We start from the raw sequence: 27,789 nt of genomic DNA, 5'->3' as shown, positions 1-27,789 counted from the left end.
TGTAATATGCACCAAAAGCAAAATCACAACAACCCCTATTTTTCATTGGAAAATTTTTCTAACTTTTTGTAGTGTTTTACTTAAACGCATGTATCACAATAACTATGACCAGTAACAGAATGATGGGAACTTCATCATGAAGCTAACATATAAAGCTATAAGAATCGCAAAAATTAAATTTTTTACCGCAAAGTTTCTATAAAATCGTTTGAGAAATACTGCAGGGCATGCGCCTCGCTTCTGTCAGTGCAGCACGTCACCAACCGGCCAAATGCGGGCAAACCATGTCAGCTATCCTCTGTGAACAGGTCACCGTATTCAGCACAGATTGTACTTGAAGGGCATTTGCCAGGTTATTGCTCCGTTATTGTAACTAGTCTGTCTATTCTGTTCGGGGTTCATAACATACTAATTTATCTAGATTAGTAATTAATAATAACATCGACACGTATGTGGCCCAAGAGGCCACACCACAAAGGCAGAACTGGCTCTTTAGTACAGAAGTTCGACCATCACTGTCACAGATAAAAGTATAGCTAAACACGCAGTGAGAGTCGTAGCGAAACGGACAGAATTAAGAACAAATCCAGAAAAATAAAAATAAAAACTGAAGTACAAGTGGTTATTCGTGGGATAGAAAGTAGAAAAAGGTAATTAAGGCCAAATATTGAATTGAAAATAAACAATTTTACTGAAAGTAGAAATGAAAATGGCTCTGAGCACTATGGGACTTAACATCTTATGTCATCAGTCCCCTAGAACCTAGAACTACTTAAACTTAACTAACCTAAGGACATCACACACATCCATGCCCGAGGCAGGATTCGAACCTGCGACCGTAGCAGTCCTGCGGTTCCGGACTGAAGCGCCTAGAACCGCACGGCCACCGCGGCTAGCGAAAGTAGAAATAAAACAAAAAAGAAAAATTCCTTGCCTTAATAGGCGGCACTAAATCCACCTTCCATTACACTTTGTTGTGTCCTTAAGTTCTCCAGATTATCTTTTCTCTGCCTGTGTTTTCTCATATTTTTACCACGTCGGGGGAGAAGATAACCATGAACCGAATTGAATGAGTTTTATTTACATTTTTATAACGTTTATTATTCAGCACGTCGTGTAACATTTACCACCTTCCTTAAACATAGATGACTGCTAGATTGCACGAATGGGGTGACATTACAAACGCATGTATGTTCGTGAATTCACTTGGACTATCTAGGTTCAGTCTTGTTGGTGGTCGTGCGAACGGCCGCTGAATTCGATTTTCGATGCTGGTTTGAGGCGCCACTCTAGAGGGGCATTTATCTGCCTGGGTTTCCTTAACGTGCGGGCTCTGGATTGGCTCCCTCAGACCCAAGTGGAATGCACCCGATTGTTCAGCCTTAGACGTTGAACCGATGGCAAATTTTGAGCAATGGAACCAGGCTTTGTTTCTCCTGTCTGCTGCCTGGAGGAGACACTTGGTAGCATTGATTGGTCAAGTCCCCCTCTTCGTTTTTTCGGTCTCTGTGCACGGAGGAGACGCAGGTTGGATTTTGTGCAGAGCTGCACAGGCAGTGAGTAGCATCTGTTCTGGTGTCTGGTGAGTGTCATGTGCCGCCTCTGTGCAAAATAAAACAAAGCATTGTATTTCTAGTGGAATAGACATAATGCATTTCAGATGATTAATTGAAGCTGTGAGATAGCATGAAAAAAAAATACTCACTTAAGATAATTAATTCGGTAGATAAATGCAGTGAAATATGAAATATATGTTCTAATAGATAACGTTACTACAAGAAAGCAAAACCGTAAATTTCCCGCGATAAGCAGGGCGCTCATATAATACGAACATCTCTTTTTAATGTATGGTTCAAAATAATGAAACGAAGTTAAGATCAGTGATAGTGTACAGAGTATGGTTGATCCTTGCAGTGTTTAAATTCGATAAGGTGCTGAAGCTCTTTAATATGTACTCATATACAACACTTCAAGCAGAGTGTATTCATACAGTTCTTCAAAATATTTCAGAAACAGCCGAGAGGTGTCCTCAGAATCGATAACACTGTTTCTTACCGCAATGAAATACGGGAGAGAGTTTTACGGATATGATCCGCAGTTGCGATGCCAACCATTAAAACAAAGGCATATTTCGTAGCGGCACAATCTTCTCGTGAAATTTCAATCAGCAACTTTCATTTCAGATTGTGGAAATACATTGTTGGCGCCCACCTACATAGACAGAGGTGGTAATCACAAAAAAATAAGGGAAACCAGAATTCGTACGGAAAGATTTCAGTGTTCGTTTTTTCTTAGCGTTTATCGATAGTGGAACGTAGTGAAATAGTTTGAAGGTGGTTCAATGAACCCTCTGCCAGATATTTAATTGTGAATTGCAGGTTAAAATGTAGCTGCAGATAAAAACAATTTAATTTCCCTTTTGATGCTATGATATCTTAACGAAGCTAAATATGAGCCCTTGTTATTTATCAAAATGATCCTAGTTAGACTAAAACAATAGGATGCACATTAAGGCTTCGTGATATGCGTATTACAGCACAATTATTCATGCGTTTCCCGAAAAGAATAAGGAACGACGGTAACAGCTGACGAATGACATAATCTCTATTACCATATCGCAAGAGGATACATAGAGCTTAAGTTACACTTCACACGTTGTAAATAAAGTGACGACAAAGGCGATAAAGCTTCGGTGTACCAGCTATATTTGACAAAGCGCTCATGTGAATGTTGTCTTTCAAGCACTGTATAGAGTAATTCCGAGATATTTTTATTAACTGGCTCCTGACTCCTTAGTAGTCATATTACATTCTTTTTTTTTTTTTTTTTTTTTTTTTTTTGTAACAGCTTCGGGATATCATCCACTCAACGAGCCTATACAATGTACAAAATACATCAAATAAAGTGCAATACCTAGAAAATAAAACGCACACACACACACACACACAAATCACTTTAAAGCTATGAAGAAATATGAGAGGAAATAACACAAGGGGTATCAATAAAAGTAACGGTTTCGATTTCTTGAAATGACAAATTGCTGCTTATGGAAGCAGTGAATTAGGTGACTAGTGACAGCTTGTGGAAAATAATGAATAGCGCTACGGGTGTCACCAGAGACACTCAACAGTGGAATAACCTGGGGAAAAATTAAATCAAGTGAAACTATCTTGTTCGAGAGACATTTTGAAGTCTCAAAATATATTATGTATATATGCAGATTGAGACGACGAATAAAAATTTGTACCAAGACTGGGATTAAATCTACTTGTGGAATGTTGCAAAAAAAAAAAAACGATTCAAAATCTCTCGATGAGAAAGGAGTTTCCCATTATCGTCAGGAATTTAAAATGATATGGTGCCATCGATAGATAATCGTAGCGTGAGTACTTTTTTCGGATTGTAACTGTCAATACACTGATATATTATTATGTCGATCGGTAGTACGACAAAAATTTAGGACTTAAGCTAACTTGTGAATGTTCTACAATATAGCGAAAATAATCCACATTTCTTTTGTAAAGTATAATTATAATGTTAAGATATTTTAGCACACTACATGGATACTGAATAGTTCTTTCCACTTTATCGATTTTATGTATCACATCTAGTAACTATCGATAAATTTATACATACAGACATGATCGGCACGTTGTCGCTGCCATACAGACAGCGAATTTTAGCCGCGGGGATCCGTGTCTCCTATCCGGAAACATTGTCAGGATGCAAGTATCCGCACTCTTAGATATTCAAAAGTGTGTGCAAGATGGGTCCCGCAGTGTCTACCGGTGGATCACAAGTCACACAGAAAAAACATTTGTCATGATTTGTTGCAACGTTTTGAAGCTGAGGTGGAGGCCTTCTTGTCCCGGATTGTGACAGGTGATGAAACCTGGGTTCACCATTTTGAGCCCGAAACAAAACGACAGTCGATGGAATGGCGCCATTCCCACTTCCCACAGAAGAAAGCATTCAAAGCAACTGCTTCCGCCGGTAAGCTTATGATCATCGTTTTCCGGAACTTTGAAGATGTGGTTCTCATTGATGTTATGCCAAGAGGGGGTACCATTAATTCAGAAGCGTATGTCGACACATTAACAAAACTGAAGACGCGCTTACGTAGACTTCGGCGCCACAGCAACCCAGGAGGTGTTTTGCTGCAACACGATAACGCTCGGCCCCTCACAAGTCTGAGTACTGCTGAACACATCGCAAAACACGGTTGGACAGTGTTACCCCAGTCAACCTACAGCCCTCGTCTAGCTCCTTCGGACTTTCTCTTGTTTGGGCCATTGAATGCTGCCATTAGTGGAAGACATTTTGAGGACGACGATAAGGTGATACAGACAGTCTAGCACTGACTACCACCAGGAGAAGTTTTGATACCGACAGGGCATACACGTCCTTGTTTCGCGCTGGAGGGAGGCCACTGAACGGGATGGAGATTACGTGGGAAAATAGTGTGTGTAGATGAAACACATTTATTTCGTGTGTGAAATTCTCATGATCTTCAATAAAGATTTATTGAAGAAAAAAAAATACGGTGCATTACTTTCTGGGCAACCCTCGTAGTTCACTTACTCCATAACCTCTATCGCTCCGTCATCCATAAAATTCCTTACAGAACATTTTCGCTACAACAATCCGCATGGGTTACTAATGTACAAATTTCACGCCACTACAATTTCTACAAACAACACACTTGTATAACTTTCCCAAAATAATATAACAACATCAGTACACTGCAACACTGATACAAGACAAATGACACACATGAGCAAATACAGGAAACCACAATTGAAATAATATAGTGATCACAAGCACAACCAGCTAAAATAAAACATTTGTACATGCATTCTTCAAGTAGCTTTACTGCTAACTACTTGTAAGTTCAATTCGTTGTTTCCTTAGTTTATCTAAATTTTGAGTAATAAATTCGACAATTCAGAAAAATGATTGTCTCAAAGCAATGGACACAGGTACACAATAATAAATCGTAATATTATGGGCACATAATAACAATTCGAGTCATGAGCATATAACAACAAAAATTTCCTTACGTTTGTGAAAGCCGTTTAATATAGATTACCTTTTTCTATTTAGAAAATAATAGTACTTGAGTGTGGTGATTGAAGTTATTTTACTAAATGTAGAGGTTTGGTTCGCCATCTGAAGAAATGTAAGTAGAGCACGTTAAAACTGTATAATTTGGATAACATGTCGTGACTTCGAGCGTGACTATTTAATCCCAGTGATACGTCCGGTTGCTTTTAGCGGCGTCGTGCCCGAATAAAACCTACTCGGTTTTCAAACCGTGTCAGTTCGAATAAAACTCTCGGGCTTTCGATTGCTAGCTACAGCATCGTCGTAAAGAGTTAACTCTGACTGCCTTGGCTGGTACAGTTTTCCGCTTATACAGGGTGTTACAAAAAGGTACGGACTTTCAGGAAACATTCCTCACACACAATGAAAGAAAATATGTTATGTGGACATGTGTCCGGAAACGCTTAGTTTCCATGTTAGAGCTCATTTTATTACCTCTCTTCAAATCACGTTAATCATGGAATGGAAACACACAGCGTGACTTCAAACACTTTGTTACAGGAAATGTTCAAAATGTCCTCCGTTAGCGAGGATACATGCATCCACCCTCCGTCGCAGGGAATCCCTGATGTGCTGATGCAGCCTTGGAAAATGGCGTATTGTATCACAGCCGTCCACAATACGAGCACGAGGAGTCTCTACATTTGGTACCGGGGTTGTGTAGACAAGAGCTTTCAAATGCCCCCATAAATGAAAGTCAAGAGGGTTGAGGTCAGGAGAGCGTAGACCGAGCGAGGTGGCGCAGTGGTTAGCACACTGGACTCGCATTCGGGAGGACGACGGTTCAATCCCGTCTCCAGCCATCCTGATTTAGGTTTTCCGTGATTTCCCTAAATCGTTTCAGGCAAATGCCGGGATGGTTCCTTTGAAAGGGCACGGCCGATTTCCTTCCCCATCCTTCCCTAACCCGAGCTTGCTCTCCGTCTCTAATGACCTCGTTGTCGACGGGACGTTAAACAACATTAACCTAACCATCAGGAGAGCGTAGAGGCCATAGAATTGGTCCGCCTCTACCAATCCATCTTTCACCGAATCTGTTGTTGAGAAGCGTACGAACACTTCGACTGAAATGTGCAGGAGCTCCATCGTGCATGAACCACATGTTGTGTTGTACATGTAAAGGCACATGTTCTAGCAGCATAGGTAGAGTATCCAGTATGAAATAATGATAACGTGCTCCATTGAGCGTAGGTGCAAGAACATGGGGCCCAATCAAGACATCACCAACAATGCCTGCCCAAACGTTCACAGAAAATCTGTGTTGATGACGTGAATGCACAACTGCGTGAGGATGCTCGTCAGCCCACACATGTTAAATGTGAAAATTTACAATTTGATCACGTTGGAATGAAGCCTCATCCGTAAAGAGAACATTTGCAATGAAATGAGGATTGCCACATTGTTGGATGAACCATTCGCAGAAGTGTACCCATGGAGGCCAATCAGCTGCTGATAGTGCCTGCACACGCTGTACATGATACGGAAACAACTGGTTCTCTCCTTACAGTGACGTGGTCAACGTTACCTTGTACAGCAGCAACTTCTCTGACGCTGACATTAGGGTTATCGTCGACTGCACGAAGAATTGCCTCGTCCATTGCAGGTGTCCTCGTCGTTCTAGGTCTTCCCCATTCGCGAGTCATAGGCTGGAATGCTCCGTGCTCCCTAAGACGCCGATCAATTACTTCGAACGTCTTCCTGTCGGGACACCTTCGTTCTGGAAATCTGTCTCGATACAAACGTACCGCGCCACGGCCATTGCCTCGTGCTAATCAAATGGTTCAAATGGCTCTGAGCACTATGGGACTCAACTTCTGAAGTCATTAGTCCGCTAGAACTTAGAACTAGTTAAACCTAACTAACCTAAGGACATCACACACATCCATGCCCGAGGCAGGATTCGAACCGTGCTAATCCATACATCAAATGGGCATCTGCCAACTCCGCATTTGTAAACATTGCACTGACAGTAAAACCACGTTCGTGATTAACACTAACCTGTTGAAGCTACGTACTGATGTGCTTGATGCTAGTACTGTAGAGCAATGAGTCGCATGTCAACACAAGCACCGAAGTCAACATTACCTTCCTTCAATGGGGCCAACTGGCGGTGAATCGAGGAAGTACAGCACACACTGACGAAACTAAAATGAACTCTAACATGGAAATTAAGCGTTTCCGGACACATGTCTACATAACATCTTTTCTTTATTTGTGTGTGAGGAATGTTTCCTGAAAGTTTGGCCGTACCTTTTTGTAACACCCTGTATAAGTAATGCCTCTGGTACAATCAGGGACGGCCGAAACGACGTGTGCGCGGAAGGTGAGTTGGGCAGCTCGTAGCAGCTCCAGCCAACCGCGGGACGGAGGGCAGGCCAAGCTTGAAACCGCCGGTCCCGCCTCGCTACAAGCGTCAAGATTCCATCTCTGCTTCCTCTCAATATCCATAGCCCGCCCCCACGCCCTACTGAGTGTGTATCCCTGGCCTCTGGCAAAACTGTTACTGTTTATTCTAATCTTAGCTGCCTCCTTTATAACGGAATGCAATATGTTGAAGCATGAGCCAAGACTCTCGTCTTTTCAAACAGTATTTTGTATCATGTTTATAGGCAGTGGTCAGCTATGGCCGACTTGTCGAGCTCCCTTTGTTTAATATGTCGCTTGTACTCGGTACAATGCTCCGCAACTGCACCAGCTGTTGATGCCACATTCGCAAGGAACACCGCACACCACGCGCATGAAGAGCTTGTCTTTAAAAGGTTGCAGCATATCTCGTATGTTGGGGGCGGGCCGTAACATTGGTCTCACAAGGAATCCATTGAGTGCGAGGTCGCAGAATACCAATGATGTTTAAGGCATTCGACGCGCCTGGCATTTTCTACGATTCAACCAAAACATTGGCTGCTAATGGCTACAGGTATCCAATGGTAAGCACAGCATGACACTACGGAGTGTTGTTAAACTGCTTAGCCGACGAGTAATCACCAACAGTGCTACAGAGCTAGTGATGTAACACAAAACAGAGCAATGACAAAGATAAGAAAAGCAAACATTGCATTATATCTCTAACGACAGTTGCCGAAGTTGACATTTAGTCAGAAAGGAGCCCAACTGATTTCGCGGAGTGAGAAAAAAAAAGTTTCAAATGGCTCTGAGCACTATGGGACTGAACATCTGAGGTCATCAGTCCCCTAGAACTTAGAACTACTTAAACCTAACTAACCTAAGGACATCACACACATCCATGGCCGAGGCAGGATTCGAACCTGCGACCGTAGCAGTCGCGCGGTTCTGGACTGAAACGCCTAGAAACGCTCGGCTACAACGGCCGGCGGAGTGAGAAAGAAGTGGAAGATTAAATATTAGCGTTTCAGCAAGATGAGTCAGTGGAATGTGTGGTGTCGTATACGTTCAACTTCGCGGACAAATTAATGATGACGATACGTGCTTAACGAGTTAAAGTGATATTGAAAAAGGTGTCAAGTCATGCAGTTCAACCCCCTCGTCGGACAGAGAGCCACAAATCCTGTTTCCAGCAAAACGTTGTGAAAAACAATCGTTGTCCAAGAAGCGGGAACTATTTATTTTTGCGTACATGGAAGTCATCCACAGCATAGTGAGGAAACAATTATGAAAAATTTTCGAATAAGCCCGCAGCAGTATGACAGTGTAGTTCATTGAAAAAAACAACTAGGGTATTCAAGAGAGTACAAGGCGCTCTTGCAAAAAAAAAAAAAAAAAAAAAAAAACTGCTGTTTGTGTGTTTCAAGGATGCTCAATACAATTTACAGGATGTGCATGATAGTAACCTACGACGTTATGTGACGATGCACAGCAAACTGCGAAATCGGCGTGGAAGTTTGTAGTCGAAATAAACAAACTTATCCCATCGTTGATAAAGGTATTTGTTGTCAACCCCAACCAACCGGGATTTGAAGAGGAAATTCGTATGAAAAGGAATTAGAGGAACCAAGAGAGTTGTATGAAGATCAGCTAACATCAGTGCGTTGACGCATTCGTATATACTTATGACGACTGTTAATCTGGATTGTAAATTGGCTACAAGAAGTTGAAGGTGCTCTGCCTCCTACGATTCTTTCTCATGTGCGTGATCTTGCAGGGGTAGTATGGCATAGTTACTTCACAGTGAACAATAGTGGGAAAATAGGCGTAAGAGAACTACAACTATGGTATGACCACTGCTTTTGGTCAATAGCTGGTCAGAAAACTTGCTTTCGCTTGATTCCTGATCTGCATATAAAAATCTTACTACTTTAGAGCATACTATCGTTCCTCAAAAGTGTGATATTGCAGTTCATATGACCTGGAACTACTAGACAAATTCAACCTCTGGATGTTTCTTACTTTCCATGCCCATAAAACATATTATCACACCATCTGCAGGATAGGAAAGGATAGCCAGTTTCACGATAAGCTTCACGACAAACTGGTTCGCATTCGGTTGCATGACATCACAGTCCATCAGTTGTTATCACCCCGTTACATCAATATGGTTCTACATACATTCTTTAAGAGTGGATACCAAGCTGTTCATCCTGCACGGTTTGTAACTCCCAAGGAGTTCGCCTTTATCTTGATGGTGTGAATCCTTGTGATCACTGTGGTGCTTCCGGACATTCATTTTCTGTCGCCATACTGCTGCACGTGATGAGTCATACACACTAGTGTTTTTCCCGTCTTAACACAATACTTTCAAATGAGCTAAGATTGAACCTGCGACATCGAACTCGAGGGGTCCGTTGTCAGTCCATGTCTCTTCAGCGCACGTCGTGGCTTGCTGCTCGTTTCCCCAATATGGCAGGAAAGGAGCCCGCTCGGCGCCTCTGCCAGCTCATATGGTGTAACTCTTCTGTGACACCTGAAAGTGTTTGCAATGTCTCTCTTGCTATATCCTTTCTCTCTGAACACGTGTCTCAATTGCTGCAAATTCAGACTGTAGGTGGTCGTCGTCAGAAATAATTTTTGCACTGGGTACTAACGTATTCAGGATCGTTTTCTTGTGAACGAGGGGTGGGTGAAAACTATCAGCGTTCAAGTATAAATCAGTGTGTATTAGTTTCCTGTACACAGACCCTTCGAATGCGGCAGCATATGTGTTGGTCAACAACTCGCACAGTTGCGGAGCGTTGTACCGAGCACAAGCAACGTCTTAAACAAAGGGTATTGACAAGTCGGCCATAGTTAAGTACTGGCTGGAAAACGAACGCAAAACACAGTTTGAAAAGACGAGAGTCTTGAATCATGCATCAACAATTTGGGGTTCCGTTATATATTTATTTATTTATGCATTTATTTTACCTGGCAAGATCAGGGCCTTCAGGTCTTCTCTTACACCTAACCAGTCATACTCAGGTTGACCGAATTTCAGTTTGTACAGAACATTATGGACATACCACGTGTTATACAGTATTAATGTTAAAGAAAAAAATAGAGATTATAACAGTAGTACAAGGATAATTATAACAATAAAAATAATTATAACAATCAAGACTAATAATAATAATAATAGTAATGACTATGTATATGAAAGTAAACATATTTTTCTTTTATGAATGTCAGTCCTATTGCTAGTTGGGAATTTTCTCGTTACGTTCTTGCAGCTTGTGAGTTATTCACATCGAGCAAAGACATAAGACGATAGAATGGGGTGAAAGAGATATAGACGAGGTAGCTAGGTTAGAGGAAGAGAAATAGAATGGTGGAAGTGCCTTTCTTAACTCATAATTATTGTAAATATGAAGTAAAGCCCCTCCATGCCCACACTTGTCTGGTGGCCATCGAGAAAGAGCTCTGCTTTGGTTACCATCCAAAAAGAAATGCACTGAAAATGCGACAAAAACACCGATTTATTTTCGCTCGACTTGTTAACCATTTTTAACTTACAGAGAAGCATCATGAGTAGCGAATTTTGAGTAACACTCACATTTACCTTGCTGCCATGATGAATTTGCTTCTTTCGCTGAAAATAGCGGATTTTGCAGATTGTCAATTAAATAAAATGTTGTGAAACAGTGGTTTATTGACTTTATAATTGAGAAACTAAGGACAAGTAAGGTCCATAACTTACGAAAAAGCACATCCTCGGTAAAAGAAAATAAACACGTAATATCTTCACTTACGTTGTAACAAAACCACAACAATATCTTTACACCGGCTATCAATGACCCTTAAAAATTGGATTGATTCATCGAAAAAGTCTGTAACTAGTGGAATAACTCGGTAACATGTTAACCATACGGCAAAATACTCTCGTCTTTGCGTGCTATCGTTCGCCAAAATCTCGTTTCGATATCTCACACCGTTTGCGATATGATGCATGTAATGGATATTTCATTCTGGCTTTGTCACTGGCATACACGATCGCAAATGAGTACACTACATTAAATCAACTTTCTCGAGATTGGTGACAGATAGAGACTTCCATCCAAGACAAATGAAATTCAAATGTATTGGATAAATTTCATCTGCAGCAACATACTATGTAATATGCACCAAAAGCAAAATCACAACAACCCCTATTTTTCATTGGAAAATTTTTCTAACTTTTTGTAGTGTTTTACTTCAACGCATGTATCACAATAACTATGACCAGTAACAGAATGATGGGAACTTCATCATGAAGCTAACATATAAAGCTATAAGAATCGAAAAAATTAAATTTTTTACCGCAAAGTTTTTATAAAATCGTTTGAGAAATACTGCAGTGCATGCGCCTCGCTTCTATCAGTGCAGCACGTCACCAACCGGCCAAATGCGGGCAAACTGTGGTGTCACCGCCAGACACCACACTTGCTAGGTGGTAGCTTTTAAATCGGCCGCGGTCCATTAGTATACGTCGGACCCGCGTGTCGCCACTGTCAGTAATTGCAGACCGAGCGCCACCACACGGCAGGTCTAGAGAGACGGACTAGTACGCGCCCCAGTTGTACGGACGACTTAGCTAGCGATGCACACTGACGAAGCCTCGCTCATTTGCAGAGCAGATAGTTAGAATAGCCTTCAGCTAAGTCAATGGCTACGACCTAGCAAGGCGCCATTAGTATTACATTGCATGATCTACAGAGTCTCACTTGTATCGTCAAGAGCGATGTACAACAATGATGGATTAAAGTTAAGTATTCCAGCAGCTACGTACTATTCTTTATAGCATTCATTACGTATCCTGTTTCAGACCTCACGCCAGCCTGCGTGAGTTATCGCGTGCATTCGGCCTCCTCAACCAAGTAGTGTGCGTAGTGTTGGCTAACTGCTAACACTACACAAACCATGTCAGCTATCCTCTGTGAACAGGTCACCGTATTCAGCACAGATTGTACCTGAAGGGCATTTGCCAGGTTATTGCTCCGTTATTGTAACTAGTCTGTCTATTCTGTTCGGGGTTCATAACATACTAATTTATCTAGATTAGTAATTAATAATAACATCGACACGTATGTGGCCCAAGAGGCCACACCACAAAGGCAGAACTGGCTCTTTAGTACAGAAGTTCGACCATCACTATCACAGATAAAAGTATAGCTAAACACGCAGTGAGAGTCGTAGCGAAACGGACAGAATTAAGAACAAATCCAGAAAAATAAAAGTAAAAACAGAAGTACAAGTGGTTATTCGTGGGGTAGAAAGTAGAAAAAGGTAATTAAGGCCAAATATTGAATTGAAAATAAACAATTTTACTGAAAGTAGAAATGAAAATGGCTCTGAGCACTATGGGACTTAACATCTTATGTCATCAGTCCCCTAGAACTTAGAACTACTTAAACCTAACTAACCTAAGGACATCACACACATCCATGCCCGAGGCAGGATTCGAACCTGCGACCGTAGCAGTCCTGCGGTTCCGGACTGAAGCGCCTAGAACCGCACGGCCACCGCGGCTGGCGAAAGTACAAATAAAACAAAAAGAAAAATTCCTTGCCTTAATAGGCGGCACTAAATCCACCTTCCATTACACTTCGTTGTGTCCTTAAGTTCTCCAGATTATCTTTTCTCTGCCTGTGTTTTCTCATATTTTTAACACGTCAGGGGAGAAGATAACCATGAACCGAACTGAATGAGTTTTATTTACATTTCTATAACGTTTATTATTCAGCACCTCGTGTAACATTTACCACCTTCCTTAAACATAGATGACTGCTAGATTGCACGAATGGGGTGACATTACAAACGCATGTATGTTTGTGAATTCAGTTGGACTATCTAGGTTCAGTCTTGTTGGTGGTCGTGCGAACGGCCGCTGAATTCCATTTTCGATGCTGGTTTGAGGCGCCACTCTAGAGGGGCATTTATCTGCCTGGGTTTCCTTAACGTGCGGGCTCTGGATTGGCTCCCTCAGACCCAAGTGGAATGCACCCGATTGTTCAGCCTTAGACGTTGAACCGATGGCAAATTTTGAGCAATGGAACCAGGCTTTGTTTCTCCTGTCTGCTGCCTGGAGGAGACACTTGGTAGCATTGATTGGTCAAGTCCCCCTCTTCGTTTTTTCGGTCTCTGTGCATGGAGGAGACGCAGGTTGGATTTTGTGCAGAGCTGCACAGGCAGTGAGTAGCATCTGTTCTGGTGTCTGGTGAGTGTCATGTGCCGCCTCTGTGCAAAATAAAACAAAGCATTGTATTTCTAGTGGAATAGACATAATGCATTTCAGATGATTAATTGAAGCCGTGAGATAGCATGAAAAAAAATACTCACTTTAGATAATTAATTCGGTAGATAAATGCAGTGAAATATGAAATATATGTTCTAATAGATAACGTTACTACAAGAAAGTCTATAGCAAAACCGTAAGTTTCCCGCGATAAGCAGGGCGCTCATATAATACGAACATCTCTTTTTAATGTATGGTTCAAAATAATGAAACGAAGTTAAGATCAGTGATAGTGTACAGAGTATGGTTGATCCTTGCAGTTTTTATATTTGATAAGGTGCTGAAGCTCTTTAATATGTACTCATATACAACACTTCAAGCAGAGTGTATTCATACAGTTCTTCAAAATATTTCAGAAACAGCCGAGAGGTGTGATCGTCGAGGGGACACTGAATAGTGCACGGTACATCCAAACCGTCATCGAACCCATCGTTCTACCATTCCTAGACCGTCAAGGGAACTTGCTGTTCCAACAGGACAATGCACGTCCGCATGTATCCCTTGCCACCCAACGTGCTCTAGAAGGTGTAAGTCAACTACCCTGGCCAGCAAGATCTCCGGATCTGTCCCCCATTGAGCATGTTTGGGACTGGATGAAGCGTCGTCTCACGCGGTCTGCACGTCCAGCACGAACGCTGGTCCAACTGAGGCGCCAGGTGGAAATGGCATGGCAAGCCATTCCACAGGACTACATCCAGCATCTCTACGATCGTCTCCATGGGAGAATAGCAGCCTGCATTGCTGCAAAAGGTGGATATACACTGTACTAGTGCCGACATTGTGCATGCTCTGTTGCCTGTGTCTATGTGCCTGTGGTTCTGTCAGTGTGATCATGTGATGTATCTGACCCCAGGAATGTGTCAATAAAGTTTCCCCTTCCTGGGACAATGAATTCACGGTGTTCTTATTTCAATTTCCAGGAGTGTATTTCACTACGTTCCACTATCGATAAAAGCTCAGAAAAAACGAACACTGAAATCTTTCCGTACGAATTCTGGTTTCCCTTATTTTATTGTGATTACCACCTCCGTCTATGTAGGTGGGCGCCACCAATGTATTTCCACAATCTGAATAGGGTATTCAAGAGAGTACAAGGCGTTCTTGCCAAAAAAAAAAAAAAAACTGCTGTTTGTGTGTTTCAAGGATGCTCAATACAATTTACAGGATGTGCATGATAGTAACCTACGACGTTATGTACATTAAATTGCGCGCGCGAAATAGATTACAGTGGTATCTAGGGTAGCAATCAATAATAGCATAACTTCACACAGTGATACAGAATTGAAAGACGTAAGATAACGAAATTTCAAACACAGCGTCAATTTGACGATGCACAGCAAACTGCGAAATCGGCGTGGAAGTTTGTAGTCGAGATAAACAAACTTATCCCATCGTTGATAAAGGTATTTGTTGTCAACCCCAACCAACCGGGATTTGAAGAGGAAATTCGTATGAAAAGGAATTAGAGGAACCAAGAGAGTTGTATGAAGATCAGCTAACATCAGTGCGTTGACGCATTCGTATATACTTATGACGACTGTTAATCTGGATTGTAAATTGGCTACAAGAAGTTGAAGGTGCTCTGCCTCCTACGATTCTTTCTCATGTGCGTGATCTTGCAGGGGTAGTATGGAATAGTTACTTCACAGTGAACAATAGTGGGAAAATAGGCGTAAGAGAACTACAACTATGGTATGAACACTGCTTTTGGTCAATAGCTGGTCAGAAAACTTGCTTTCGCTTGATTCCTGATCTCCATATAAAAATCTTACTACTTTAGAGCATACTATCGTTCCTCAAAAGTGTGATATTGCAGTTCATATGACCTGGAACTACTAGACAAATTCAACCTCTGGATGTTTCTTATTTTCCATGCCCATAAAACATATTATCACACCATCTGCAGGATAGGAAAGGATAGCCAGTTTCACGATAAGCTTCACGACAAACTGGTTCGCATGCGGTTGCATGACATCACAGTCCATCAGTTGTTATCACCCCGTTACATCAATATGATTCTACATACATTCTTTAAGAGTGGATACCAAGCTGTTCATCCTGCACGGTTTGTAACTCCCAAGGAAAAAAATGGCTCAAATGGCTCTGAGCACTATGGGACTCAACTGCTGTGGTCATTAGTCCCCTAGAACTTAGAACTAGTTAAACCTAACTAACCTAAGGACATCACAAACATCCATGCCCGAGGCAGGATTCTAACCTGCGACGTAGCGGTCTTGCGGTTCCAGACTGCAGCGCCTTTAACCGCACGGCCACTTCGGCCGGCAACTCCCAAGGAGTTCGCCTTTATCTTGATGGTGTGAATCCTTGTGATCACTGTGGTGCTTCCGGACATTCATTTTCTGTCGCCATTCTGATGCACATGGTGAGTCATAGACACTAGTGTTTTTCCCGTCTTCATACAATACTTTCAAATGAGCTAAGATTGAACCTGCGACATCGAACTCGAGGGGTCCGTTGTCAGTCCATGTCTCTTCAGCGCACGTCGTAGCTTGCTGCTCGTTGCCCCAATATGGCAGGAAAGGAGCCCGCTCAGCGCCTCTGCCAGCTCATATGGTGTAACTCTTCTGTGACACCTGAAAGTGTTTGCAATGTCTCTCTTGCCATATCCTTTCTCTCTGAACACGTGTCTCAAATGCTGCAAATTCAGACTGTAGGTGGTCGTCGTCAGAAATAATTTTTGCACTGGGTACTAACGTGGTCAGGAGCGTTTTCTTGTGAACGAGGGGTGGGTGAAAACTATCAGCGTTCAAGTATCAATCAGTGTGTATTAGTTTCCTGTACACAGACCCTTCGAATGCGGCAGCATATGTGTTGGTCAACAACTCGCGCAGTTGCGGAGCGTTGTACCGAGCACAAGCGACGTCTTAAACAAAGGGAATTGACAAGTCGGCCATAGTTAAGCACTGGCTGGAAAACGGACGCAAAACACAGTTTGAAAAGACGAGAGTCTTGAATCATGCATAAAAAATGTGGGGTTCCGTTATATGTTTATTTATTTATGCATTTATTTTACCTGGCAAGATTAGGGCCTTCAGGCCTTCTCTTACACCTAACCAGGCATTCTCAGGTTGACCGAATTTCAGTTTGTACAGAACATTATGGACATACCACGTGTTATACAGTATTAATGTTAAAGAAAAAAATAGAGATTATAACAGTAGTACAAGGACAATTATAACAATAAAAAATAATTATAACAATCAATAATAATAATAATAATAATAATAATAATAGTAATACAAATTATACTGGAACAGAACCATTATAACAGATAAAACAACACCAAATAACAAACCTGACATCATACTCACCAATAAAAAGAAGAAATTAACACAACTAATCGAAATATCCACACCCAATACAACAAATATACAAAAGAAAACAGGAGAAAAAGTTGAAAAATACATCCAACTGGCTGAGGAAGTCAAGGACATGTGGCATCAGGATAAAGTTGACATTATACCAATTATACTATCAACTACAGGAGTCATACCACACAATATCCACCAGTACATCAATGCAATACAGCTACATCCAAACTTATATATACAACTACAGAAATCTGTAATTATTGACACTTGTTCAATTACCCGAAAGTTCCTAAATGCAATGTAACATATACCGTACAGTTAAAAGGAAGTCACGCTTGATCAAGGTCCGCGTCACCTTCCATTTTTAACCAGACATAACGTCTGAGACAAGAAAGAAGTAATAATAGTAATAGTAATAGTAATGACTATGTATATGAAAGTAAACATGTTTTTCTTTTATGAATGTCAGTTCTATTGCTAGTTGTGAATTTTCTCGTTATGTTCTTGCAGCTTGTGAGTTATTCACATATAGCAAAGACATAAGACGATAGAATGGGGTGAAAGAGATATAGACGAGGTAGCTAGGTTAGAGGAAGAGAAATAGAATGGTAAAATTCGAAGCTATGATGGAGAGGAGAAAGAAAGAGATGAGAGGGGCACGACAATGGTGGTTATACCGTCCCTAATATGTTAGTTTTGAGTTCCCTCTTGAATGTTGAGTGGTTCTGGATAAGACGCAGATCACAGGGGAGCGCGTTCCATAGTCGTATGGCTGAGATGGAGAATGACGCGGAGAAAGATTTTGTGTTATGTAAATGTACAGCCAAGATGCTAGACGTATCTGATGTGGTATTGCGGTTGTGGAATGATGATAGGTGATTAATGTGAGAAGATAAGTATTGGGGGCACCAGTGACTAAGAAATCGATGAAGTAAGCACATCGTGTGGTGATCGCGTACCTTATGTGGGCGTATCCAACCTAGCTGGGAGTGTGAAGGACTGATATGATCATACAACCGTATATTGCACACGTATCTAACGCAAGCATTCATCACTAGCTCGAGGCAACTCGAATTCTCACTATTTGTGCCGTGTTGAACTACATCACAGTAGTAAAGATTAGGCAAGACTAGTGTTTGGACTAATTTTTGTTTAACATGGGTTGGAAATATTTTCTAAATTTTTGGATTGCATGTTGGGAGGAGAGCGATTTCCGGCAAGCTGTGACTGTTTGTTCTTCTCAGTTTAGACGTTTAATCAAGATTATTCCAAGGTCTTTTACTGTTTTTTGGTATGGTAGTTGGGTACCATTGAGGAATATTTGAGGGACTGTTTCGCGAAAGCACCGGCTGCTTAACTTTGGATGAGGTACAAGAATGACCTGGGATTTCTTGGGGTTTACTTTCAGACCTAAGTTCTGTGCCCATCGAGAAACAGAGCAGAGATCTGCGTTCATACTCGCTACTGCGTCATCAATGTTCTTGGGGCTTGCACTTATGTACAGTTGTATGTCGTCGCTATATAGATGGTAGTTGCAGGAGTGAATCGCTGAAGAAATATCATTAATGTACAGTGAGAAGAGTAATGGACCAAGGACGGAACCTTGGAGAACCCCACAGCGCACGTTTTTCCATGATGACTTCTCCGACCCACAAATGACTTGTTGACTTCTGTTTTTGAGGTAGCTGTCGAACCAGTGTATTACGCTGTTTGATATATTCATTTGTTTCATTTTAATTAGTTATATATCAAAGTCAACTGTATCAAAAGCCTTGACAAAGTCAAGCAGTGTAGCTTCACGTCTGTCCATAGCATGTTTAATGTCATCAGTTACTTTGATTAACGCAGTTGCTGTACTATGGTGCTTTCGGAAGCCTGACTGATATTTGTCATGGGTGTTATGAGTTTTGAGGTAATCAGTCAGCTGTTCATGGACGATGTATTCTAGGGCTTTAGATATTGCAGGTAGTATGCTGATCGGCCTTTATTCACCTGGCGACTTTGGGTTGTCAGTCTTGGGTATAGGTTGAATTAAACTTTGCTTCCACTCAGTAGGATATGTACTACTGAAAAGAGACAGGTTGAAGATGGCTGTGATAACTGGAATAATAGTGTCTACAACGTTCTTAATCATGCCAATGCTCACTCCATCATTTCTTGCTGCCTCGGAAGCGATTCTTATAATTGCCTTGTGTACTGTGCCTGTAGTGACATGTTTTAGGAAAAACTTGTCTCTCGAGAGATTGATATCTTGGGGCTGGTAATTTGGCGGCAGCTGAGATTAGAATTAACAGCAACAATATTATCAGAGACGTGGGGTACTCACCTAGTACGGCGTGGGGTCGGGCTTTAGATATCGAAAGGAAGAAAAGAAGGTTGCTTGACGCTTGTGGGGTGGCGAGAGTGGCAGTTTCAAACGTGGCGCCGGCCCGTCGCGCCACTTCACGTTCCTCGGTCCTGTGCGAGGCCCACGAGAGAGACAGGTCGTGGCGCGTACTTTACAGAGCGCCACAATGCAGGTCTTACAAGGAAACCTCCCCATCGCACCCCCTCAGATTTAGTTATAAGTTGGCACAGTGAATAGGCCTTGAAAAACTGAACACAGATCAAATGGTTCAAATGGCTCTGAGCACTATGCGACTTCTGAGGTCATCAGTCGCCTAGAACTTAGAACTAATTAAACCTAACTAACCTAAGGACATCACACACATTCATGCCCGAGGCAAGATTCGACCCTGCGACCGTAGCGGTCGCTCGGCTCCAGACTGTAGCGCCTAGAACCGCACGACCGCTCCGGCCGGCGAACACAGATCAATCGAGAAAACAGGAAGAAGTTGTGTGGAACTATGAAAAAAATAAGCAAAATATACAAACTGAGTAATCCATGCGAAGATAGGCAACATTAAGGATACTGTGAGCGCAGGAGCGCCGTGGTCCCGTGGTTAGCGTGAGCAGCTGCGGAACAAGAGGTCCTTGGTTCAAGTCTTCCTCGAGTGAGAAGTGTACTTCATTTATTTTCGCAAAGTTATGATCTGTTTGTTCGTTCATTGACGTCTCTGTTCACTGTAATAAGTTTAGTGTCTGTGTTTTGGGACCGCACTGCAAAACCGTGCGATTAGTAGACGAAAGGACGTGCCTCTCCAATGGGAACCGAAAACATTTGATCGCAAGGTCATAGGTCAAGCGATTCCTCCACAAGAAAAGACGTCTGATATATTGTATACGACACCGGTGACGACATGTGCGTCACATGAGAGGAATATGTTGTCGACCCACCTAACTTGTACACTTGGTGAATGGGTAAAAAGATTCTTCTGCCTTGCCCGATTTGGGTTTTCTTGTGGATGTGATAATAACTCCCAAAAAAGTGATGAAAACACAAGAGTTTGTCACATAAACTGCAACAAATGAATGCAACAGTTTCACAGTCGCACAGTTTTTCCTGTGCTCTGTCAAAACATGTTTTGTTTCGATGTTTGTTTTTGCCCATACTACGGCGCAGTTACCTCGCACGGAAGGACGGACAGATAATAGTCTGAAAATAAAAAATTAAAAATTCTCACTCGAGGAAGACTTGAACCAAAGACCTCTCATTTCGCAGCTGCTCAGGCTAATCACGATACCACGGAGCTCCTGCTCTCCAGCTGTACTTGATGTTGTGTATCTTCGCGTGCACTACTCAGTTTGTATATTTTGCTTATTTTTTTCATTGTTCCACACAACTTCTTCCTGTTTTCTCGATTGATCTGTGTTCAGTTTTTCGAGGCCTATCCACTGTGCCAACTTATAACTAAATCTGAGGGGGGTGCGATGGGGAGGTTTCCTTGTTAGGAGTGTTAACAGCCGTCTCCGACGGGGAGCGAGTAACTATTTCAGACAAGTTTAATAATTCTTGACTACGTGTTCAAAATGATGCAAGTTCTCGATAGCACACGACAAAGTTAAGATCTTTAGTGATTACGATTACATACTGATTTCCCGTGAGCACTGCCCAGAGTCGCGTGTTCACGAAGCGTGGCGGACAAGTCAATTAGTATGACGTCACAAGTTCTTTGCTGGACCTGTATATCTCGTTGGCCCCGATCCCGAGGCGGACCGTAACTGCTATGAGCTCCCCAACTCACCATCCCAGTGCATGGGTCGTTCGACTCTCTCTGATCGTTGCCAGAGGCTGCAAACGTGGCTATTTAAGCGGGAAACCGTACCAGTCAAGGCAGTTAGTGGTTTTATTCCCGACGACGATGGCGAATAAAACCATCGAAAGTAGGATAATTTTATTCGAACTGGCGCGGCTTGAAAACCGAGAAGATTTTGTCCTGTTTCAGTGGTCCTTTACTACTCAAATCAGCAAAACATGTATAATCTTTTCCATCAACATAACTGACATAATAGTGATGATCATAATAGCGTGACCAGTTAATTAATCACCTGTGGTGGGCAGTTTTTCCTACAGTAAAGTCAGCGTAAGTCGATCCGTTACAGTTGCAGTGGGCTGGGCCAACACCGACTCAAAGGAAGGCCTCGGCGCTTACTGGTGCCTTCACGTCAGCTAGGCACGGCGAACGCCAAGTCTGCTGCAGGCAGAAACGCCTGGACGTGCTTATCACTATAAATCTCTTATTTTTGGACAAACTGTTTGGTATTGTTTTAGATTCTGCAGTTTTATTTAGATGAAAGATTTTCTTACTATCGTAAAGCTACAAACGAAGATCATAGTTCTGTATTACTGAATCCTGTCGAAACAAACGTAGATCAGTATGAGACTATGCTTTGCCCCATTGCAAGCTTCGAAAATTTTACATTCAAGAAACTATATTTACTTGATCCATTCTGCTATCGAAACTTACCCAAACCCCCTTACAATGAACTCGTTTCTTTTCTTTATTTGTTTTCGTTTGACATCGTCACTGGAAATGTGAACTAATTTACATGTGTAAATGTCCAACTGTTGCCAGTCGTTAGATTACAGTCGTTTTCAACGAAAGGAATTCTAAACAAGAAACAAAATAGCTTCATACATCGAAAATACTGCTGAGCTTAAACTTTTTAAAACATGCACATTAGAAAAGATAAATATTCCCCTCTTGCAACTGAAGGGAGAAACTTTATAAGATAAAAAAAATTTATTTGATAAAACTAGTATCTCTCTTTTGCCTCTTCTTCTGTCCCCCACCCCCTCCCCCAACGTGTACAATCGCAAGATATTTCATTAACATTCAGTGCTCCTCACCCCCATAGTCACCTAAAGATACCTAAAGAAGAGCACCAATATGTTCAGTTTCTTGTAAAAGCAACCCAATACAAACGTAACTTCCTCAGATTTACAAATAAGGTAAAGAAGCACGAATTCTGTTGCTGCTGGACCATGAAGTTGTTTTTGTATGTCAATCCTTAAAACAGGTGGAGATTTAAGTTCAGGAGTACACTATTTGTTAAGAAGTGTAATGAATTGCACAATTAATTGATTGCAGAAATCTCTCAGAACAATGTGTGTTGGTCAACTACCGCCAATAGTTTCACATTTTCCTGCGTCAGAGAGGGAGACACCACCATTGTGAGTATGCCTGCAACAGACCTGGCGTTCGCTGTGCCTAGCTGACGTGACGTCACGAACAAACGCCGAGGCCTTCCTTGAGTCGGTGTTGGCTGGGCGCGGCAGTTTCGCCGACCTACCTCAACCAATAACGCAACGCGATTTTATAAACGTCACTACGGCAGCGTCTCCTTGTTGTCACAGCTCTATAGACAGCTACTGCAGCCGTGAGCGCTTCGAAGTTGAAATCTGGCAACAGTGCTACGAGCTGTCAAGTACCTTCTTATGCCGTCTCGCATATAGATTTGTAGTCACTGTAATTCTGAGACCAATGAAACGGTAGCAGGTGGATTATGACGGCAGTGCTGCGGTGCATGTCATTACCAGTTGATCCCCTGATCTGTTGGCAGCCTAGCTGACTGCTAGCTGGAGTCGTTCGGTCTCCACAAAGCGGCAGGTGTGTAAACGGCAACGGTGTGCGTGAACGGCTGCAGCCAAAGCTGCTGACATCACTGCACTCAAAAACCTAAGTAATCGGTGTCCTCTAAGCTGCAGCAAAGTGTATCTCAGGAAAGCTAACACTGAAATCTACCGCAGCAGAGGGATCTTTCCATTAGTATATGGAAAATTTTCTGTGGGTGTGTCTGTATGAGTAGATAACTCATATTATTTCTCGCGCCGGCCTCTGGTGGCCGAGCGGTTCTAGGCGCTTCAGTCTGGAACCGCGCGACCGCTACGGTCGCAGGTTCGAATCCTGCCTCGGGAATGGGTGTGATGTCCTTAGGTTAGTTAGGTTTAAGTGGTTGTAAGTTCACGGGGACTGATGACCTGAGATGTTAAGTTCCATAGTGCTCAGAGCCATTTGAACCATTTTCTTATTTTTCGCCCCAGCTGAATTATTTAATAGCAGCTTTCGGAACTCTTGTGAACGCCCTATTTTCCCACATTAAATACGCACATACTCGCTTGAGAGATATCCTTTCTGTATGAAATTCTTTGTTGCTGTGAGTTGAGCTTTCTCCAATGGCTGCAAAAAAATAACCTATATGTCAGTTGTATTCAAGAAGATTTTTTTATTGTGAAACTGTCTGCATCTATTTAGCTGCATGTCCAATCCTCATCCTGACAAACAGTCTGGTGGCGTTTTGTGGCAACTTTTTCGGTCTGTGACTCAGCTTCGAGGCGAGCCTTTCGTACTTTGTTCCGTCCAAGTTTCATATCCATATGTCAGGGCACTCTACACAAAGGTCTTTACAAATATTTTCTTGGTGTTGAATCTCATTTGCTTGTTCAGTAGGTTATTCTTATCTTGGAAGGCACTCTTGGCCAGACTTATTCTGTTCTTGATATGCTTGAGACATGTATTGTTTTACTCGATAGTGCTTCCGAGACAGTTAAATTCAGTTACTTCCTCGAGTTGCTCACTTCCTGTTTTTATGCTAGTGTTACTTCCACCACCTCTCTTTATAACTGTGAATTTTGTCTCCTTGATATTTATTTTTATTTTTATTTTTATTAACTGTTGATTGGAACGTCGTGACATGTTACGCAGCAGAACGATCGTCCGATTGCTGAAGATTGCCCGATACTCTGTAAACACTGTCAATCAATACCAGGCGCATTAGTGGAGGGAACTGGCAACATCCATTGCATTACGGTCTGCAATTAGAACTAGCTCATGAACGAATTCCTAGTAACACGTGGAGGACTACTTTGCTTCACCACTTTCATTCACGTAACGCCCCAGTACAGAACGTGTGTCAGTAGCACGTATGTATCGTAGAAGTGCATTAAAACTTCGAAAAATTCCAGGAATTTTCCCAAAATTGGTGTTGGATCCCTTTCCTGCATTCAGTAACAAAATGAAAAACCGATAATATTCCGTGTTCATGTATAAAATAACAACTTGATTTTACAGACACTGTAAAAATGGAAATAAACCATTCTAAACGTTATAGTTTGGTTATGTAGGGAACGTTGAGGAAGTTCTCTCTCTGAGAAGGAAAACAAAAGATTTAAGAGGGTGATTTTATTAATATGAGTGTGGTAACGTCTTTGTGTTTTATCTATTATCATGAAGTGCCAGACAAACTTATTAGAACTGTTTCCAAATTAAAAAATTTTGAGTTATGCTAATATCAATGAATTCTAGATCTAGACGTAACAGACATAATTTTCTGAACTGAATGGTTTGTCACAACCAAAACTCCTCGTAAAATGTGTGCGCACGGCCCGTCCACACCATTGCAGTATCAGAGTGCTCACGTATCCACAACCGGTGATCACTGAACTAGAACTATGAGTTTTGCCACACACGAGTCACTTATTCAGAATTTAGGGCGACATGACTGTTTATCACACAATAGCCTAATAGCCCGCTTCTTAGCAGTCAAAGGTGAAGGATATGAATCTGCACGACAAATATAAAAATTCTTTTATGTTCGTTGGGCCAGATTTGTGATAAAGTACTTACGTTCCAAAGTGAGTCTGGAATGGAACAGAGTACAGAGTACTTTATCACAAATCGTATTTCTATTTGGTCAGTTTCCATACTGATAACATAGTCTCCGTAAATAAGTAACTGAACACACGTCACTGACACTTCACAAAATTCCATCTGAAAAGTCATACTTATAAGAGATAACTGGTCACAAATTATTACTACAGAACGAAATCTTTAAAAACATCTCTAGTAAGTGACGGCGATGTTTCTCGTTGTTAGATCTGGTTAAAAAATTTTAACAGTAAAAATGGGGCAGTTGCAGGCGATTCAGAAGCTGGTTCCGATTAGTTAAAGAGACTGTAATTAATTGTGATGGTTCATCCTCTTCTATCCGGCATCTAGTTTGCCTCTTTTTTTTAGGCTAACTCCGTCGATGCGGCGAGATTTTCAAAGAAACTCACTTGTCCAAATCCCCTCCTATAGGGATTTTCACCTGACGGACACTGGATTTGAGCCTCGAGACAGATATGTCCTTCAATTATTGCATTTTTCAACACTTGGGCACATGTACAAATATCACATTACTTCCCAAATCACGGGTTCGATTCCTACGTTTTTCATGTAGGTGTTGTATGTCTACATCGTGATATCAAAGTAGCACTGCGTAATGTCAACTAGCATTAGCGTCGACGATTACTGAGAACAAACTGTGTGCATAAAAAGAGAAGTCATTATCCGAAACTGCCCTCGGCAGCACTGAAGGAGTCTGGGCAATTTTGGCGTGCAAGCATCTCGTAGGCGGAGTTTTGTGGAACAATATCGGCTTCGCCACTGAACTTGTTCCACACGTGGACTGCGTAAGCATTCCGCGCGTCAGCCAGCACGCCCTCCGCCTCCTCCTCCCAGAAGTATCTCTCCCAGTGCGAGTAGTGCACCGGGAACAGCAGCTCCGTCGCCAGAACTCGGAACCCACGGCAGTTCGTCATGGCCACCACCTGAAAAGACGGGCACATCTTAGAGGAAGCATCGATGCCACAAAACCTGACGCTTTTGCTGTGTCGATTTTATCTACAGGGCAGATACGGGTTCTATGTGCGGGAACCATCCTATGCAGTGGGACCACATAGAAAGGGAACCCGTCAACCCGTCGAATCGGACTGTCACAATTATTCTCCCATACGTCTGATTATAAGATTCACTCTGCTATCATGAAATAGTGTATGGTCCGTGCTCCCACCCCTCTCCAGTAAACGCAGTTAAATGTGTTACAAAACTGATATGGACCACGGAGTAGACACAGGATCTGGGAACACAGCTTCAAATGGGATTAGGAGCATTTGAAAAGAAATAGTAGTAAAGTATTCTCCAATACTCGTACCACAACGTTTGAGTACGTGACGTCTAACCATTAATAACTACATGTTGTCGTTGTTGCAGTCTTCAGTCCTGAGACTGGTTTGATGCAGCTCTCCATGCTACTCTATCCTGTGCAAGATTCTTCATCTCCCAGTACCTACTGCAACCTACATCCTTCTGAATCTGCTTAGTGTATTCACCTCTTGGTCTCCCTATACGATTTTTATCCTCCACGCTGCCCTCCAATACTAAATTGGTGGTCCCTTGATGCCTCAGAACATGTCCTACCAACCGATCCCTTCTTCTAGTCAAGTTGTGCCACAAACTTCTCTTCTCCCCAATCCTATTCAATACCTCCTCATTAGTTACATGATTTACTCATCTAATGTTCAGCATTCTTCTGTAGCACCACATTTCGAAAGCTTCTATTCTCTTCTTGTCCAAACTTGTTATCGTTCATGTTTCACTTCCATACACGGCTACACTCCATACAAATACTTTCAGAAACGACTCCCTGACACTTAAATCTATACTCGATGTTAATAATTTTCTCTTCTTCAGAAACGCTTTCCTTGCCATTGCCAGTCTACATTTTATATCCTGTCTACTTCGACCATCATCAGTTGTTTTGCTCCCCAAATACCAAAACTCCTTTACTACTTTAACTGTCTCATTTACTAATTTAATTCCCTCAGTATCATCCGACTTAATTCGACTACATTCCATTATCCTCGTTTTGCTTTTGTTGATGTTCATCTTGTATCCTCCTTTCAAGACACTATCCATTCCGTTCAACTGCTCTTCCAGGTCCTTAGCTGCCTCTGACAGAATTACAATGTCATCGGCGAACCTCAAAGTTTTTCTTTCTTCTCCATGGATTTTAATACCTACTCCGAATTTTTCTTTTGTTTCCTTCACTGCTTGCTCAATACAGGGTGTTACAAAAGGGTACGGCCAAACTTTCAGGAAACATTCCTCACACACAAACAAAGAAAAGATATTATGTGGACATGTGTCCGGAAACGCTTAATTTCCATGTTAGAGCTCATTCTAGTTTCGTCAGTATGTACTGCACTTCGTCGATTCACCGCCAGTTGGCCCAATTGAAGGAAGGTAGAACATGTGCCTTTACAAGTACGACACAACATGTGGTTCATGCACGATGGAGCTCCTGCACATTTCAGTCGAAGTGTACGTACGCTTCTCAACAACAGATTCGGTGACCGATGGATTGGTAGAGGCGGACCAATTCCATGGCCTCCACGCTCTCCTGACCTCAACCCTCTTGACTTTCATTTATGGGGTCATTTCAAAGCTCTTGTCTACGCAACCCCGGTACCAAATTTAGAGACTCTTCATG

The 27,789-nt window shown here is 42.1% G+C and overlaps 1 protein-coding gene across 6 annotated transcripts in view; it reads right to left on the bottom strand.

Annotated features, from left to right (window-relative positions):
• The window catches only part of LOC126237244 (lactosylceramide 4-alpha-galactosyltransferase-like), a 244,967-nt gene that overhangs the window by 17,852 nt on the left and 199,326 nt on the right, over window positions 1-27,789 (bottom strand). For 2 of the 6 annotated variants that reach the window (XM_049947152.1, XM_049947153.1), the window contains exon 5: window positions 24,645-26,068. The exons of 1 other annotated variant lie outside the window; for it this stretch is intronic. In XM_049947152.1, the coding sequence (XP_049803109.1) occupies window positions 25,805-26,068 (264 nt within the window). In that variant the 3' untranslated portion in view covers window positions 24,645-25,804. Of the gene's footprint in view, window positions 1-871; window positions 1,603-13,092; window positions 13,708-24,644; window positions 26,069-27,789 lie in introns of those variants that run through there. 3 more of the 6 variants (XR_007545056.1, XM_049947154.1, XM_049947155.1) reach the window with 3 other exon arrangements.

Source organism: Schistocerca nitens, chromosome 2 (genome assembly GCF_023898315.1).
Source record: "Schistocerca nitens isolate TAMUIC-IGC-003100 chromosome 2, iqSchNite1.1, whole genome shotgun sequence".
NCBI classification, from domain to species: Eukaryota; Metazoa; Arthropoda; class Insecta; order Orthoptera; family Acrididae; genus Schistocerca; species Schistocerca nitens.
This window is presented reverse-complemented; position numbering and strand designations above follow the sequence as displayed.